Below are 18,883 nucleotides of genomic sequence, written 5' to 3'. Positions count from 1 at the left end.
ATGTTGGAACCCCAGGCCATGAGAGGGCCTATCGACCAGACTGTCGGCTACGGACATTCTCGAACACGAACCACTTCCTCAACCGCCTTTCCCATGCAATTTCAAACATCTCACCTTGCCCAACCGGGCCCCAATCTCTCACAGAACCGTCGCTCACCTTCTGTGAATACTTTCAGCACCGCCTCGAGCATCCCTCCTCCTGCCGCCTACCGTTCTTCCTCACAATCCGAGCTTCGTCGCTCCACATCTAGCCGCTCAGGCGGAGCCAGTAGCCAACCCTCCAGCTATGTCGCTCTTCTCCGGAAACAAAAGGGCACCGTGTGGTGTGATCGCTCCCAGTATGAAGACCCACGACTGCTAGCACAACAACGAGCTGCAAAGATGCGAGCAACTCTCGAGGTTGTTGGTGGATCACGCAGTGCTTCCGGTGGAGCCGGAGCAAGAACAAGCACCGGCCTCAGTACTACAAATAAGGTCGCCGCCAAGATCCCCAAGATTCGACATCACGGAAAGAACTCAGTCGTCGGCTACGCTCCTGGCGAGAACCACGTTGGTGTTGGCGGTGTGCCAATGCGACTTAGCGCTACTGAAGTTGAGGCTGAGAGCAGCGAAGACGAAAATGCCGGAAACCGCCCTCACCACCGTAGAACGGGGAGCAGCGGACGAAGCAGCACAACCAGCAGCCGCCGAAACCTTGCCTACCGTACATCAGGAGGCATGGGCAGCCAGCATAGCCGAAGGTGGAGTCCTGGTGACACACCTGAACGCACCGGCAGCTTGGTGGAGGCTACACCTGAAGACATTGTCGATGACGCTGCCAGCGGCAAGGCTCGCAGCATGGCGAGTGGCAGCAGTGGTGAACGCGCCGACAATGTAGGCGAGTTGAGCAATGCCCCTAGATTGGCCTCCAACTCTCTCATGCACTCGGCTCTTACTCGAGAGAAGAGTGTCAAGTCAGCTGATGAGCTGAGGAGACGTGGAAGTGTGGACGAGCGAACTTCTACCCTTACCTCTGGCCGCCTTTTCATTGCCAACCCTGATTAAGGTGGATATTTCGCGCGACACAAACTCCAACTGGCTATAAACCTCATATCATGACACCATGAGCCAAGAGGAGGCTACTTTTCTCCATCATTTGTTACAGCACACTTCGTATCAGGAGGTGGCTTGCATTGGTCGGCGTTCCAGCATTGTTTTACTGCTTGCTTTTCTACACTACCTATCGTTTTCAGGGACGTCACACCCTACGAATTTCCTTTTCCAATCTCTCGCTATTATCATCTCACACCTCTTGAATGGTCGAAGTGTGCATCTGGAGCGGGGACTCCACTGTCGTTGACTGACATACCGATAATGTTTGAAGAAGATACCTCTGCCCTCTGCTATAGCCAGGATTCAAGATAAAAGCATGCTTAATACCACCTCATGATCTCATCTGAGAACAAGGGGGATTCAAATAACCATGACAGTTCCGTGCCTGACTCCTTGTGAAGTTGAATTTTCTGTGGATCTAATTAAGATCGGCTCCCTCTCGTGTTATCCATATCTGGTAAACTACTATGTATGTCAGGGCTCCAGTGACGTTACCGTCCACTTGGTTGTCTGGTCGTTTCACTCTGGTCCCTTAGCGGCACCAATCGTTTATTCTCGGTTGCTGTTACGAGATCGGGCCCCCTTAATGATATCACTGGGGATCCCCATGTTGGGTGTGGATGGCAATTTGTCGAAATGGGCATGTCGATCGTTGAGATACCAGGTTAGCCGCAAGCGCTTGAGGCGTTCAGGCTGCCACGCGGGGCACAGCCACAGAGACCCTGGAAACCAACCTAGCCGAGGCTTAGCCGCGCCTTCCCTGTCACACCTCCCAGCGCGTTTGTTAATTGCCCACTTAAAGATTAAGGCGCCAAATCGACGCGTCGGGTCGCGCTTTCCATTAACTTGATCTCCTTTGGGGAGGAGGGCTTCCCTTTCAACTTGGTTGCTTCATGCCACCTGCGGATCTCGTGCACCTACCCAAGAGATTACTCACATCTTTCCAAACAACCTCAGGCTTCAAACAAAGCTTTATCACGCGGAATGATTGCGCTTTTCCTTTAATTCTTTTTAATTGACCTTTAATCGCATGATTTCTGCCTACTCACGATACCTAACAACTACCTTTCTCAAAGATCGTTACTGATCGTCACCTTCATATTTCACACGACACGACAACCTTTTCGCTTTGAGCGAATCGAAATCGAGCAGATCAGCTCGCAATAAGGCACCATGCCCCTCTACGAACTTTCACCGAACATTCAAGAATCTGAGGCTACTGGCCGTAAGAGAAGTCACGATGAGTTCATGGGAAATAATGATGGAATAGATACTGCAGAAGACATCAAGTTGCCGCCCTTGGCTTCTGATCAACCAAGTGGGGAATTTGGTAAGTCTGGGAAACACATCAGTTGTGATAAATATTGATCGCCCGCAGCATTGTCTTCCGCTTTATCTGGGGAAAGAGCCCCATCGCCAGCTTCATCAGAACTGAGTGATCCTGGTACAAGCACTCCTCCCCGCCTGTCTCCGTCTCCTCAAACACCAGCCAAGACACAAATCACACAGACGACTATCAATTCGGCATCGAAACCTGCTACCACTCTGGTAAAGAGAAAGAAATTGACACCTGCTGAAAGGGCCGAGAAGGAAAAGGAAAGTGCCAGGCAGAAGGCAGAAAAGGAGAAGGAGAATGCTCGACTCAAAGAAGAACGTGACAAGAAGGCAGCTATCCGAGCAGTTGAGAAAGCTACTGCTGAAGCTGAGAAGGCAGCCAAAGCTAAAGAGCGTGAAGAGAAACGACGTCAAAAGGAAGAGGAAAAGAAACGCAAGGACGACGAGAAGAAGCGAAAGGAAGAGGAAGAGGAAAAGAAGGCTCGGCAGCAACGAACACTCGGCTCCTTTTTCAAGGTCCCGAGCACTCCCAAGAAGACTGGCGGCATCACTCAACCTAAAAATGCCACGCCAGGAGACCCTAGCCCAGCAAAGCCTGCGAACAACCTACCAAAGACCGAATACGAGAAAATATTTAAGCCTTTTTTCATTAAGGATAACACACGAATTGCCCATGTTGGGCCTGAGATGGACACCGAAACACGCGAGGTTAAATCTAAGATCCTAGATGAATGTATTGTCGGTCAACGAGCTGGAGAGTTGGACCCTTCTCGGTTCGACCCAGCTCGACTCTTTTGTTTGCCAAGCAAGCCTCAAAAGCGAGGCGTACTCCATCATCCAGTTAAGCACATCATGGAGCAAGTATTCAGAGAGACAGAAAAGGCAGAAAACGCGGGCCCTGAGCATGTTGACAAGATCATGCGAGACACCCGTCAGAAGCTTTCCAAGGTGCCCATGAAGGTGATTTCGTTTTCACAAGACGTGCGTCCCCCTTACTATGGAACTGTGACTTTCAAGCCATTCGTGCTTGGAAGGCTTAACATGAGCCAGCTAGCCCGAACGCCAACAGCAAGACGACTACCCCTTGACTACGACTATGATTCGGAGGCCGAGTGGCAGGAGGAAGAAGAAGGGGAGGATCTCGATGTTGACGATGATGAAGAGGAGATGGACGACGAAGATGACATGGATGAGTTTCTGGATGATTCGGAAGATGCTGGTTTATCTCGACGAATCTTTGCAAATACCATTGAGCCAGACAGCACCGGGATCTGTTTTGAGAATGGAGGCATCGTGGCGAATCAGGTTATCTACGACCACAGGATGGAGTTCATGCACGGTGAGTCTCAATTGGACCCAAGTGAAATGAGCAACTACTGACATATTTTCAGATGGACTTCAGCAAACCTGGGGCATTGATCCATTCTCAACGGAATATTGGGAACCCGAAGTCAAGAACAAGACGCTCAAGCCTACGAAAACCGCAGCGGCCTCTGATGGTAGCAGCAAGATGCCCCCTCCTCCTACGCCTGCCAATGCGTTTTCAGCTTTGACAGGCAGTAACGGCAACACGGGTGGTGATCCACCAAAGCTCGTCAAGTCTGAGCTACTTGATGACGTGAAGAGAGCTATTTTGAGCAACAAAGCGTTATCCAAGGTTGGAATTATCGACTTTCTCTACCATCAATTTCGGGACGACGTGTCTCGCACTGAGGTGAAGAATACCGTAGAGTTGGTGGCAGAGAAGATCGGTAAAGGACGCTCTAAGGAGTGGGCGCTGAAGAGTGGACATGAGATTGCCTCATGAATATTGACTGGGAGAATCGGAATGACATATAATTTTTTGGCTGAATATTAGCGTCGGAGTGACAGGTCTGCTTGGGATTGCTTCACGGAATTGATTGGGATGGAAAAAGGAGGTTGATGTACAATTTTTACAGCAAAGCATCAGGACGATGTCGAGGTATCTGACATTGCATGCGATAGACATGGAGTAGATACCCTCATACTATTCGAGTTGGTGAAAAGATTACCAATCTAGCAATAATTCCTGCATTCCGTTGATAGAGTTGTTGACTGTTTTGGAAATTCAAAGCAACAAGAGTCTCATTTCTGTCTGAGCTCCTGATGGTGATGACGGAAGCTTGCGGGGCCAAATTAAAGACCTGGGGGACCGCGCGCCCCTGAAGATTCAGGATCCACGAATAATAGTGGACGTGTTTCTGGAACTGTTCTTCATTCCTCCAAACCAAAACAACTTGACGATTTATTCTACATCTCGTCAAGCTAAGCGCCTCGTGCCGATTCTAAGCCACGAGTCAAACTGTATCTGTATATATTCGGTTCGTGGCGCTCAATCATTGAACCCTCTTTTCCATTGCCTCCATTCTTAAGGCGATTACGAAAGCTTGCCTCTTGCGCCTCGGAACTCTAAGCTTCTAAGCTATCTCAGCACATTCCTTCGACCGCGCGCAATGATAATTCTATCACAATAACATCACTCGCTCGCATTAATTCTCTCTTTTTATTCTCCTGTCATCGGCAGCGCGACATGTGCGCTCGCCCAGCATGGAGGATCCCTGGGGTTCCCCTTGGACCAACGACGAGCCACCGAAGATAGACCTTCCCGCGCCGCCGCCACATGCGCACTTCACTGCAGACCACTCGGGCAGCTCACAGCGCGTTTCGCCTGCTCATACGCCATGGAACGAAGATGATGATGCATGGGGTGGATGGGCCGAGGCGGGTAAAGATAACAGCCCACGCTGGGGCAGAAGTCCTGGGTTGCGCCCTATAGGGGGTAGTCCAGCTGGTTCGAGGTTACCATCGCCGGCTCCGGATCCATGGGGACGCTCGCCAACTTTTGATACGGCACGATTACGAAAGGAGGATAACGGAGATTCAGCGATTAGTCTTGGTGAAGGACTGCGACCGATTTTAGGACGTGTTGCGACGAGGACACCGTCACCTGCGCGGTCACTTAAAGAGAACCCAGCAGATATCTGGCAGCAATCAGACCCGGCGCTTTCGAACAGGAGCCTAAGTCCTTTACCGATCGAAGATGAAGGTCGACCGGATTCACCGAGTGGAGTACCTAGACCAGCTTTGCAACGTGGAACAAGACCGCCTGCTTTGCGACAATCTTCCAATAAGGTTTCTGAGTTGGTGGAGATGTACGATGATATGGCAAAGAGCAGCCATAGTGCTTCACCCATTGATCCATCCATGCGGAAGGTGTCGGACAATGCTTCGGCGCAGGATGTCACGATTGACATAAAGTTCGACGAAGCAGACGGAATTGAAGAGGATTTACAGGCAAAGGTTAGGGCGGAGGAGGAATTGAAGGAAGAGTCGATTGAGACACTTGAAGTTGGGCTAGAAGAGAAGATTGAAGTGGAAGTGGACGAGGAGTCGAAACTTCAACCAGAACCAGAGGCGAAAGTCGAGATCGTGTTTGAAGAAACCCTAGATCAAGACGAGAATGTGAGGGAGAATGGAATTGCAGGATCACCTAAGGACGAAGATCAAGGGCAGACAGACTCAGACTCATGGTCAGATTTCGAATCACCAATGAAGGAGGCACAACAAGACGAGGCTAAACAACCTGAAGTTGAAGCTTCCAAAGAACAGCCAACAGCAGCAACAACTGACGCGGCAAGCCATGAAGCGACGCCCAAAGAACCAGCACCAGCGCCACCAAAGCCACCCTCGGAACGATTCTCAATTGACATGACAAAGCTTGATAGTATCTTTCCGTCAGTCGAAACGAGTTTCCCATCCCCGGAGCCGATTCCCGACGTCATTATCGACGATAGCTTCACTTCCATCTCGGAGCGCAAAGCATGGTATCTCATGTCGAGACCTGGTTCGATGCGGAAGCACAACTTGGGAGACGACGAAAACTATGTTCGCGTTGGCTGGGGTAACTCCCAGGTGCGTGACCAGGCAATCAGAATTGTCAGGCGATGGATGGAGGAAGATTCAATCACGGGCCGTGTTGTTCTGGGCCGAAGAGGTGGTGCAGCTGGTGCAAAGATTTTCAACTGGGATTCATCGGCGCCATCCACCGAGATCTCTATCTCTGAACTCTTGGCGAGGAAGAATCATTCGAGACATGCTTCAGCAGCTTCCAAAGGAACCATCGCGTCGCCTACAGCTGCAGCGTTTGGATGGGGTAGCAATCCCATTCCCTCGCCGACTGTTGCTGCACCCTCTTCTGTGCCTCGCACTTCGACCACAAGTGAGCCGAGGTCATCAGTTGAAACGTCGCCCGTTGAGGCCACGAAAACATCCCCCGTGTCAAAGACAAAAGCACCTCCTTTGGCATCTCCCCCAAGGCCATCTATCACCGAGGAGCCCCCCTCTCCTATCAAGCCTATACCATTAAAACCTACAAACCGACCCATCTCTATAACTCAACCTTTACATTTCCCAGCGTCACCTACGATCTCGGAGCCACAGTCTCCACTCAATCCTCCTTCGTTTCTATCGACAAACCGACCAGTATCGGTGTCGCAAGCACCGACATCTCCTCTAGCACAACCCCCAACAAACGCAGGCTGGGGCGAAGATGATGACGATGATGACTGGGGCGACATGGTTTCATCACCCACAGCTGAAACAAACGGCGGGTTTACTTCCATGGATGCGATTGTGGATTCCAGCTCGAATGGCATCAAAGACCATGCCAGTCAGCCCTCAATTACAGCTCAAAGTCCGCTAGATGACATAGATCAGAGTGCACCGCAAGCCGAAATAGTGACCAACGGCCGTCCCTCTGCGGATGTTCTACCTTTACCTCCTCAAAGCTCTGCACCTAACCACACTCAATCGCCCACTGACCCTTGGAACCTTTCAGCGCTGCAAGGCATAGCTTCGAGCCACTCTCGATCGACTACTGTCGATTTGTCTGCTTCCCCTGTGAAGAGCTTGATTCCCAGCCATTCAAGATCGACAACACTTGATTTGGGAACACCTCGGTCTCCCTTGGCAAGTCTTGCATCCGCAAACCTGATATCAAACAAGGCCAAAACGCCAATTGAGCAAGCAAACAAGGTCAATGCATGGGACTCATGGGGCTTGGGTTTGCTCGATGATTCCAACAAGCCAGTTAGGCCAAAGGAAGATGGGATGTTTGCAAGCCAACAACTACAAGCTCCTACGTCAGTTGACACCTTCAAAGACATGGCCCCTCCTAAAAAGCCCCGGCCGGTATCACTGCCTGTCCCTCCGCGACCAAAAACGGTCGCTGAGTCCTCCAAAGACGACGAGATCGTCGCGAATATTCTTCGAGATCTGCCGGATCTCTCTTACATGTTACGATAATGCGGGGTAGTCATGAGGAGTAAGAGAAGGAAAAATACGTGGGCGGAAGGGGGTAAACATTGCTGCTTGGAAGTTGCTTCATGATTGGCAGATAGCCAGCTGTATATTAATCATTGAAGGCGTTGATCCGTGTTTTGAATAGCATTGCCAGCATATAATTGTTGGATATCATATAGAACTTATGAATTACTGCAAACCTTTCTCTGGCGCGACGTCCTGTATGCTGCCTAGAGAGTAATACGATGCATGTATTACTCAAAGTGCCGATTATGAGCAAGTTGACTTCGCCTTGTTATGGACACGATCTTTAACTCTACTACACCCACTAGTATATTACTCCTGAACGAGATGTGGTAGACAAAGTTGGTCCTCATGGTCCCACAAGAAAATGATGATATGCAACGAGTCAGGAAGATCAGACACAAAACAACGTTGACCAACAATTCTCTCAAAAAGATTCGAACGATAAGTTTTGGTCTGGATTCAATAGATCCACAGAAGATCAGGCAAATTGACTGGATGGCTGTGTAACTCGAAATCATCTGAAAGAAGATGCAAGGTTGGAACCGTCTTACTACTAACTTAGGGTAATTGTCTACTTCTTGGGTCACGGAAGTGGCATTGTTTATGAAGGTTATGGCCGTTTCAAAGAAAAGAGCTCCATTGACCCCGACATATATACCTAGGTCACATTGTATGACGATATGGTCTATGGGTTGCTTTGTATAAGGATAGATATACTAAGTAGAAGGAATATAGGCTCAGAAACTATACTGGTTCATTCTTAGCAAAAAAAAAAAAATGTATTAGGAAGCCTGATGTAGGAAAACGAAAAGGGCCCTATTTCTATGGTAGTGTTCTACTTCGTATGGCCTCTACCCATGGCCAGTCATGCTAGTTGAATTGGCTGCCCCAACCAGTCTCTCAAGTGACAATAAAACTTCTGTCTCACTGCGACAGCTGGATTATTTCTTCCTAGGATATATGTTCTTGACCAAATCCTTGTGATCTAGGTGTCGTTTCGATGAAGGCGAAGAACCCCCTGAATGGAGTAAACGGTCAGCTATCAACATATGAGAAACTTGCAAGTTGCCTTATCTTACCTTATGTAGGTGCAAGTTTATCCAAAGTATCCAAATAGTCGGTCGTCTGTGGGAGAACTAGTTTTGAGATGCTCTCGGGCACAGTCGTTATCTTGTTGAGTGTTGAGATGTTCGCATATGACAATATTTGCTTGGTCGCGAGTCTTTCACACGAATTGATTTAAAGTCAACCATGCAAACTCCAGAGTTACCAATTCTGCCGCAACTCCTCAACTAAGGCCACGACCTCATGCGCAAGAACCAGAGCATTGCTTGGTGACGTCGTCTATAAAACCCGCAGTCATCGCAGACGAACGTGCGAAAAGGGTCATCGGCATGAGGCTCTAGCGCCAGAGTAACACCGTCATTGCAAGCACCTCGTCCAAAGGTGCCGCAGTCATCGCAATCTGGTAGCAACTTCGCCGTCTCCTAGAGGCGAAATTGTCCATCACAATGCGCGCAGGTTCTGTACAAGACCAGCGTTTGGCACATATTGGTGTATGGGTAAGTGGGTTGAAAGATCCGAAGAAGAGATTTCGCGAGGGATAGACAGGTTGATAATATCTATAGAAAAAGCAAAATCGAGGGTATGAGTTGTCTATGAGAGAGGAAATGCGAATAGGAGATAAAGATATAAGATTGGAAAAGAGACGAGATGGAGAGGTCGTTCAGAGAACAAATGGCCTTGACGCGCGGCCATGATGAATCTATTTGAACTAGGGGACAGTGAATCAGGGTTGCATTTGGCCTGTGAGTCACTGGAGATCTCTAGTTTTATTCTCAGTCACTGCACGACGGTGGAATTAGCAGTGTTCAAAGGCAACTTGTGATACTGTATTTGAGTGCTACTATGTCCGCGATGATACACCAAAAGGCAATATCATCACATGATCTACTTTCCTACCCTGAATTTCTATTAGAAAACTTGCTTACCTTGAATACCCATACTTGTTGTTGAGTTGCTGACACTCGTAAGCCTGTCTGGATCGACAGCCTCGACAGCGGTAGTTCTCGTTTGCATCTTGGAGAGACTCTTCTGGTAGAGTAGTACGAACTACAGTGCAGGATCCACAGCTATCCTGAAGATTGGAGAATTCGATCTCATCGACGTGCTGGCAGACGGTGCACTTGCGACACCAGATCTTGATTGAGCACATGATTGCCGATTGTGTTTGATGATAGAGTTGATGAAAGAATTGATAAAAATTTTCGAGTTGTTTCTTTTGTCAACTGTTGATTGGGATTTGTAGTGTGAAAGGGTTGAAAGGAGAACGGCTTTGAGGATGAATATATAGCAGTAGCAACAGTCACTGACTGGAGAGGGAACAGCTCCATATTCAGTAGTCCAAGAGAGTGAATGTTCTAAAAACTAGTTGAACATTTTTGGCTCATAATGAGAATAGATCCTTTGTTCGTATCTGCTACGAGGAGTCCGTGACTCACAACCGATTGTGTAGACAAAGAACCGTGACAGAGTAGAAACAGGACATGAGACGCCCTATGACCTATCACGAAAAGAAAGATCATAATAAATAATACCAGAACATACTCTGATAATGCGCATAAGTCTATAACAGAACCATCATATAATTTGTGACTTGAAGTTTGTAACAGACATGTCATATTTTGATGTTGTCAGTTGCCACTATCCAAATTAACCCCTGATCAACCCTGTCTGGAACAAGCCACTCTACTACATAGATCGGATAGTATCTCACTGCTCTTCCAGCATCATCTCCAAATCCTCGTTACTCTGTCTGCTCAACCCAGGTGGCGCATAGATAACTCTATGAACCCTCACCCCTCTCCCAGTCCTGTCGAGCCTCCTATTCAGACGTGAGATGCGTCTACGCTGAGGCCTACACTCTCTGCAATATCGATCCCAGCCCCATCCAGTTGAGTTGATTTGTCGGAATACCCAGTCGACTCCTAGAACACAAGCACCGTAGGTACATAGGTCTGTGTTCTCGGCTTCTTCGCACATGGGGCGGTATGCTCGCGATATTTCATGTCGAATGCGGCAGACAGGGCACCGTGCCCAAAAGATAACCCCTTGGCACATTTTTATAGCCGATTTAGTGTTTGTAGCTGAGAAGTTGAGTTGGTGGTTCGATAAAGGAGCGAAGGGCAGAATGGGTGGGAGGGAATGAACTTATACTGCTCTTCATTTCTCTTCAGTAGAGGCCGTGATTCACCTGGTGCATATACATGACAGAGATTCAGTTATCGTTTGTCTTTACCTAGTAGAATCACTGGCGAGAAAAATTATTGATAAACATAGCAGGCTCTGAAGTAGGACTGAAGTGCTACAGTGGAAAACAATCCGCCCCCAAACGCGTCACACATTCACTGCTCCTCAGTCTTCCTCCCCTTATTCGCCCGATACAATCTGGCAAATGCACCAGCCTCATCCTTCAACAACTCCTGAGGGGCTCCAAACTCAACCAAGGACCCCTTGTCCAACACGGCAACTTTGTCAAAGTCGAGCAGTGTATCAATGCGATGGGCGATCATGATAATCGTGCAATCCGAGAACTCGGTACGGATGACCTCTTGCATCCTTGCATCTGTTTGTGTATCGACGCTACAAACGGTGTCAGAAACAAGAAACGCACAAGGTCTGATGAAATGACTTACCTGCTTGTCGGTTCATCAAGAATGAGCAGTGAACTTCTCTTTAATAACGCTCTTGCAAGACAGAAAAGCTGGCGCTGACCGTGAGACAAAAAGTTCTCGTCCATCTTCTCATCAAGAGGATCCTTATTGTCGTCGATCTTAGCTTCAATAACGGACCAGATACCAACCCGCTCGAGGGCGCTTCTGATCTCATCATCTGACGCCGTATTGCATGGGTCAAGATTGGCCCGGATGGTGTCGCTAAAGACGAATGGATCCTGCGTCAGGCAGCTTAAACGTTGACGGATCAAATATCTAGGAACTCTCGAGATATCTTGCCCATCAAGAGTAATCTGGCCATTGACGATCTCTGCCATGCGAAGAAGGGCTTGGACGAAAGAACTCTTCCCACTTCCACTTCGACCGCAAAGGCCAAGCTTTTGTCCGGGTTTGATGCTGAACGAAATCCCACGTAGGACAGACTCAGTAGTTTGCCTATAGAGTCAACACACTGGTCAAAGCCTTGTTGGTTTAGATCTCACTTACTCATACTGAACATCCAGATTCTTGACTTCAAGGCTACCATGCCTAGGCCACAATTTCCCTGGTTCATTGTCTTCGTTTGACTTTTGCTCGTTTGGCGCAGAAGAACAGAACATGCGAATACGCGCAATAGCGCCCAGTGATGTCTCAAGGAGGGACCAATTCAAAATGATGCCCTTCATGTTGGTACCAAGTCGCATCATGTTGACCAGTGCGATACCCAATAGCGAGGGGTCAATCTTCTCACGGAGGGTTACAGCAAAAACAACAAGGATTATCGTCAAGAATGCTACCACCATATCGAGAACCAGAGTCAGCCATCGTTGAATACAGTTGAGAAGATACGCTGGTTTCTGGGCATCATCGATTCGACTCAGTGCTTTGTCAGTATACGGCTGAATCCAACCAAAGGCTCGAATTGTGGCGAGTCCGTCAATGGTCTCGAGGAAATGTGAGAACAGCGGTGCCTTGTGCTCGATTCTAGACTACGAGTCAGCGCATTTCAACGAACCAAGAGTATGCTTATCTTACTCCAGAAGACGGAGCTGTTTGGATGTTCGGACATAGAAACGCTGGATGAGGACAAGCACAACGATCACAAATGGAATCGAGATGGCAAACCAGCTGACAGCTGCCATAGCAAGACCAGCAGCACCGAAGCATGCAGCAACCTCTATAATGAGATATTAGCTCACATCAACCCTGCTGTATAGATATATCTCACCGAAGAGGAAGATGGAAAAGGCCATAGGGAGGATAATGTCAACATGGCGCAAATCTTGACTGAATCTGTTGATCAAAGATCCCGCCGCGCTGTTGTGAAGGAAGGATAGAGGAGCGCCCATAGCAGCGTCCAAGAGTCGTGAATGAAGCAGTTTTCCACTAACGGGTGCGCAAACCAAAAGGAACATCCTGAGTTCTTGTCAGCAAAAGTCTCGTTTTCAGAGTCAGTTTAACCCACGCAATGGCAAGCGTAATAAGAATGCCCTCGAAAGCAGATAGGACGGTATATATGCTGAGCCAGTAGCCAATATCTCTGCTGTCACGGCCTTTTCCATCACCCCACCAAGTAACCCAAACATCTAACACATGTTAGCAGTGTATAGACTTTCTGAATGGAATACTTACAACGAAAGGATGTGATGACCCCGGCACTGGCGATAAGAAGTATCTGGGTGAGCATATTGTGTATTCCATTGGCGTTGAAGTAGTATGTAAACACGCTTCGATCACTCGGCACTTCACTCGGCTCATCTTCAATCGCATCCTTGCTGTCGGTCTTTTCACTCTCCTCTGTAGGTTTGGTCTCGGTAGAAGGTTGGTCATCGTGATCGTCGTGGCTCGAAATGTCAAGTTCATGGATATATCCATTTCCAGATCGCAGCTCAGGGTAAGTTCCTTGCTCCACAACCCTCCCGCCCTTTTCAAGGACGACAACAAAGTCGGACTCGGGGAGCCTGTTCACTAGACGGACGTCAAAATACTGAAGTAGGATTAATTAGTAACAACGTACCTGCATGCGTTGCCAAAATAACAGTAGTACCGTTCTTTCGAAGAAGACCATCCTTTCCGAAGACACGAGTGAAGATGATCTGCTCAGTCACCTTGTCGAGTCCACTAAACACATCATCAAAGATGGCCACAGGCTTCCTAGAGTATAGGGCACGAGCTATAGCAATTCGTTGCTTCTGTCCACCGCTCAACTTGACTCCTTGCTCACCAACCTGGGTAAAATCTCCCTCAAGAAGCCGTCCCAAGTCAATGGTCAGGTCGCAGGCATTGATGACTGTCTCAAACCAGGCGCTGTCGTATCCCTTGGATTCTGCGATGATATTGGCACGGATGGTCGCATTCATGACCCAGGGAGTCTGGTCGCAAAACGCAACTTCTGATGTATTCAGAGACACATTGCCCATAGAAGACGTTGTTTCGCCCAGAATAGCCTTCAGCAGACTAGATTTACCGGAACCGACTGGACCGACAAGCATGGTAAGTGATCCATTCTTGTGGCTGGGGAAAGTTGTGTTGATGTCTTGAAGAACGGCCTTCTCGCCCCAGTGAAAGTTACCATCCTCTATTACGATTTGAGTTCCATCAGCTCCGATCGGAATGGCTTTCAAAGGAGTCGCCTCGATGGTTTCTTGGAAGGGCTGCGAGCTCTCCGTAGATGACCTAGATGTATTTTTAGAGTGGCCATTGACTTGGCGGCGGTCGATTCTTTCTTCCAAATTGAGGAAATCTTCCATTCTTCTGAAGCATCCAAAGACTGAGAAAGATCCTGGGATACTTCCAAGAAGACGCGATAGAGGGTCCATCATGACACCCAAGATAGACAATGCTGTGATAGCTTGGGCTGCAGAGAATGGTTCGCCGTTTCCGAACTTTGCTGCAAGGGCATACGCGCCGAAAGTGATCGCTTCAGTCATCCCTACATTGCAATTGGCTAAAAGGGTGAGCAAATAGAATATCTGCGGCACCAGAGCTACTCACTGATACAGTTCAGATAAACATTGATCACGCGGTAATGTTTACTGGCTTTGATCTCTTCATCTCGTTTCTGAGAAATGAGGCTGCTGAATCTTTCCGACAGTCCAAGCATCTTGACTGGTTTCATTGAGCCGAGAACCTCAGAAGTAAGATTGATGCGGTCCTGAGTGGCCTTCTGATATTTGATCTGGCGAGCGACCATCATCTTTCCAATAGAACCCGTAAGGAGGAGGGAGACTACACAGTTAGAATGAATTGGTCGAGAAGATAGAGTTACTCACTGATTGCTGTAACAATAGGAGCAACACAAACAGCACCAAGCTGTGCTGCCAGCAGGTACATAGCAATTCCAACTGTGAGAGTGTTCGCCCAGGATTCAACCAAGAGCATGTGGAGTTTCTCAATCAGGGTTTCCACATCATTTCCCATGAGTGTGACAGCTGAAGATTCGCCGAGGTCGTCGGTAGGGAGTTTCATCATCTTGCTGTAAACCAAGGTCATAAGCCCCCTTCTGACCATCGCGCCAGCTCTGAATGTCAAATGCTCGTACCAAGCTGTGAGTAGCTATGCAATGTTAGCTTGGGGTGCTTCCGTCATTCGGTGTGATCATACCGCAGAGCCGATAAAAACGAAGGCGAATGCACCTATCAGACCATAACCCAAGTTCAGTGTCGAGTCGGACTCGGGCATTGTGAGAAATCGCAATGCGTTGCTGACAAGAAAAGGCTGAGAGATGCTCAAGGCGATCATTCCAACGCGGGGTGGTATTATACCAAGAAGCTCCCATCTCAAAACGGTCACAGTTGTCAAAAATAGAGAAGGTTTCTTGCTCTTCGAAGTGGCTGCAATCCCGCATTAGAAATGGTCGTCTCATTTTGTTGTGCTATCATACCTTTTTTCCATGATTTTCCGAAACGAACTGCGAGCTTCTCTGACGATAGCTTCTCGTAGATTGTGGGCAGGTCATTGTTGGTTAGAACAGTAGCCCAGCCTGAGATGAGCAGTGAGTTCAACCAAACAAAGAACCCACGGCTAAAGGGGCCACTTGTGCTCTCTTTTGAAATTGGCTTTTCAGTTGATATCAGAATCCTGCGTTTCTCGATTGTCTCCAGTACAAGCAACGCCAATTTAAAGATTGTCGAGGTCGAAAGAGTTGCGGCATACGAAATGTTCAGTGACATGAGCCATTCTGTGCGAAGTCGAGCGGCGTCGAATAGAAGCGAGACAAACAAATATGCAGTGAGGATGAATGATGGTCGAACAGACTTGACATGTTCGACATGAGCCAACAAAAGAATGGCGAAAGCTGCTAAGAGATTGAGAATAGCCGCTGCTAGTGAGAAGCGAGTATTGAGTTTCTTGGCAGATGGAACCAGAGCCAACAAAACCACTTGTAATACAGCATATATAGCGGAAGTGATCTGAGTATTTTGCTTAGCCAAAATTGAAAAACGGAGAAGAAGAAAAAGACAAAGAGACAGTGAAGAATGCTCTTACCAGCTTTGGTGTATATGTCGCGTGACGCTTGGCCTTGTCTGGACTTCTAAAGAGGTAGAAGGCTCGTGGGCCAGCGATAGCAAGGAAAATAGCTGATGGGAGAATGCTGAGGATACTCTCCTGAAAAGATACTCAGACATAGTTAGTCAACTGCTCACGCCAAGTTCTCTCATGTACTCACAGGTGAAATCAAATCCACCGCGACAACCTTCAGTCCAAACGCTGGGCCCAAAGAGGCTATCGCCACAGGCCGTGGAGTTGTAACCGTCCATAACGGCTAGAACTGTCGCCAAAAGGCGTCTGCAGTCCAAGAAAAAGGCCAAGCTTGAGTGCTTCTTGGCCTCTTGGGGTGCAGAATGTTGCAAGCCAAGGGAAATATAAATGGAGTTGACGTCCCTGAGACCTTATACCCGTGGACCCGATGGCGTGGTAGTACCCTGCTCATGCATGCATCAGCTCCAACTGCACAGGTCCTATAAGTCGTACGCAATTATAGTTACTCTGCAACCACTACAGATAATCTAGAACGACTTTGATGCAGTTTTGTAACTTGGCCAAGCTAACACTCCTGCTATAAAAGGTCGTGCAGCATTCGAGACTCGATTTTTGACAGCATCGGTCAGCACGCGGCAAAATAATGAGCATCTCGGACGAATAGAGTCCGTTAAAATGAGGAGGCGGATCAAAATCCTTGTTGGGACGTTTTCTTTTGCGAGTTCGGCTAGCATTTATCATTTGCTGGCCGACTTACAAAAGTCCCTTGGCATGGCCTTATTCGGAAGGTAACCGATAAGCATATCGCGACTAGATAGATCCAATGTATCCGTACATCGGAAGTATTATTCCTTACAACCTGCAGTGGCACGAAGTATTATATTAACAGTAACAAAATAAAAGTGTTCTATTTGGGTATCTTTCAATTTAGATAGCAGATGAATATGTTTCTTAAAATTGGCACACTCAGATTGTTGCTTGTAGCTCCTCCGAACTCCAACTACTGAAGTCGCAATGGATCATCTGGCATATAATCATCTTCTTCGTAGCCGTCGCTGTCTGTTGGATCTTCTCTTGAGCGCTTCTTCGGTGGCTTGACAAAGAAAAGCGCAATCCAAGACAGACCACAGAGGAACGAGATGTAAAACCAAGGCAGTCCGATCCAGATTCCTTTTCGCTTCAGACCCTGGTCAAAGAACCAAGCCAAGACTGGCCCTCCAATAAATGACCCTATCACCTCAATCATACCTATCAAGGCATACAGTCGAGCAGTATACTCAGGTAGCACGTAGTGTGTAACAGTTGCGCGAGCCAGAGGACTATCGGCCGCGCCAAATGTCCCAATGAAGAGACCAAAAAGAAACATGACAGCATTATGACTGATGCCTTGCCAAAAGGCTGCAAAGGCGAGTATTCCGGTAGATATTCGCGTCAAGAATAAATCTTTGCCAAATGCCGACATTCGAAATCGAGGGGACACCAGAATCTCCGATACCTTGGGCAACCCGGCGAGGATGATGAGGTTTAGGATTCCCAAAGGAGACAGAATCAAGCTCACTTCAGCCATCTTCCACTTGAAATGCTTGCTGATATATTGGCCCAGGGTTGTCGTGTAAGCCGTAAACCGTGCGTTCGTCACGAAGAATGTCACCATGATCATGAGAACACTTGGGTCCTTGAGCATGCTAACTGAATGCTTGAGATCCTTGACAGCGTGCGAAATATGCCCCTTGAAGGTGGTTGGTGCGTTTTTGCCCGCCTGAGCTTTCTGGTGCTTGAGGTTGATAGTCAAGGTTTCAGGAAGCAAACACAGGATGCCTATGATGATGGGAACGGTAGCAAAGACCAAGTAGACGGGAACCCAAGGTCCATACTTGTTCATTAGGATGCCTGCAATGATGGGGCCTGAAATACCTCCCAACGTCGCACCAAACGTAAGCCACAAGAAATGCTTGGCTCTGGAAGTGATATTAGCATATGCCTGTAGAGAATGAAATCATGTCCACTTACTTGTCCTCCTCCGAACTGACATCGGCCGCGATCGAATAGAGGGTAGAGAACATTACCGGAATGCCACCGCCGAATATCTGAAAGAAACCTCCCACGATCAAAAGATAGGGCTTTTCTCGAAGTTCACCTTGAAACGCCTTCATGCTGAAGGGGGCAAAAAGGAAGCACACGGCAATCCCAGACCATGCCAACATCACAGTGGGTTTACGGCCAATCTTGTCGGACATCATTCCATAAGGAAAGGCTACCACAAGACCTGGGAAATATTAGACACTGAATATTGGGCGAGTTATTCTTCTGGGGTGCCACTCACCGACAATAGAGGTGATGAGACTGTTCCAGCCATACAAGTATCCAAGCTGAGATTGTACCTCATCAACCTTGCATTTCATCTCATCAATGATGTCTGTAGAGGTATCCTGGTAGTGTATATGGCAAAACATATCCTCAATCAAACGCACAGTGGGCAAAAGCAACAACATCCCGCTCAAAACAACAGCAAATTTGATGACAGCGATCAAAATGACAATTCTTTTCGGTGAATGAACGCCCCATCGCGAGAATCGGTAACTCGGAATCGGTTCTGAATGAGAATGAAGGCTTTCGTTATCGCTTACTGCATCATCTTCTAGCGGTTCGAGATCGAGCAGAGGCACATCCAGATGAGACTCCAACTCCACATCGTCGCTAGAAACAGGATGATACTGAGGTGCCATGGTGATAGGAAAGGTTAAGGAACGACTCAAGACAATGCCATTTGGCCTGGAAGAGGCCAAAGATGGCTGAGATTGGTTTTTAAAAGAAAGGGAATTTTGATAAGACGTCAGAATAATCAAGGGAGGCTGAGCTAACTTGAAATTTGACTAGGCTATTTCAAGTATCAGATCCCCCCAGATTTAGCT

General features: G+C 48.0%; 5 protein-coding genes across 5 annotated transcripts; 3 read left to right on the top strand and 2 right to left on the bottom strand.

Annotated features, from left to right (window-relative positions):
• FTJAE_11154 (uncharacterized protein) lies at positions 1-1,044 on the top strand (the record flags this gene model as incomplete). Its single annotated transcript, XM_037344068.1, has 1 exon — positions 1-1,044. The coding sequence occupies one exon, from the start codon at positions 1-3 to the stop codon at positions 1,042-1,044; it is 1,044 nt and encodes a 347-aa protein (XP_037201804.1).
• Positions 1,045-2,265: 1,221 nt separating this feature from the next.
• On the top strand, positions 2,266-4,234 carry FTJAE_11153 (chromatin assembly complex subunit p90; the record flags this gene model as incomplete). The annotated part of the gene is made up of 3 exons (XM_037344067.1): positions 2,266-2,422; positions 2,471-3,766; positions 3,819-4,234. The coding sequence occupies 3 exons, from the start codon at positions 2,266-2,268 to the stop codon at positions 4,232-4,234; spliced, it is 1,869 nt and encodes a 622-aa protein (XP_037201803.1).
• Positions 4,235-4,995: 761 nt separating this feature from the next.
• On the top strand, positions 4,996-7,752 carry FTJAE_11152 (uncharacterized protein; the record flags this gene model as incomplete). The annotated part of the gene is made up of 1 exon (XM_037344066.1): positions 4,996-7,752. The coding sequence occupies one exon, from the start codon at positions 4,996-4,998 to the stop codon at positions 7,750-7,752; it is 2,757 nt and encodes a 918-aa protein (XP_037201802.1).
• Positions 7,753-11,180: 3,428 nt separating this feature from the next.
• FTJAE_11151 (multidrug resistance-associated) lies at positions 11,181-16,249 on the bottom strand (the record flags this gene model as incomplete). Its single annotated transcript, XM_037344065.1, has 14 exons — positions 11,181-11,418; positions 11,472-11,945; positions 11,997-12,473; positions 12,525-12,666; positions 12,718-12,905; positions 12,955-13,075; positions 13,122-13,457; positions 13,507-14,436; positions 14,484-14,717; positions 14,762-15,044; positions 15,093-15,322; positions 15,373-15,901; positions 15,978-16,108; positions 16,159-16,249. 14 exons carry the CDS (start codon positions 16,247-16,249, stop codon positions 11,181-11,183), a joined length of 4,404 nt encoding a protein of 1,467 aa, XP_037201801.1.
• A 722-nt stretch (positions 16,250-16,971) lies between these two features.
• FTJAE_11150 (major facilitator superfamily transporter) lies at positions 16,972-18,697 on the bottom strand (the record flags this gene model as incomplete). Its single annotated transcript, XM_037344064.1, has 3 exons — positions 16,972-17,929; positions 17,982-18,237; positions 18,295-18,697. The coding sequence occupies 3 exons, from the start codon at positions 18,695-18,697 to the stop codon at positions 16,972-16,974; spliced, it is 1,617 nt and encodes a 538-aa protein (XP_037201800.1).
• Positions 18,698-18,883: the final 186 nt, after the last annotated feature.

The sequence above is a fragment of the Fusarium tjaetaba genome, assembly GCF_013396195.1.
Source record: "Fusarium tjaetaba strain NRRL 66243 chromosome Unknown NRRL66243_c0000271, whole genome shotgun sequence".
NCBI lineage: Eukaryota > Fungi > Ascomycota > Sordariomycetes > Hypocreales > Nectriaceae > Fusarium > Fusarium tjaetaba.
This window is presented reverse-complemented; position numbering and strand designations above follow the sequence as displayed.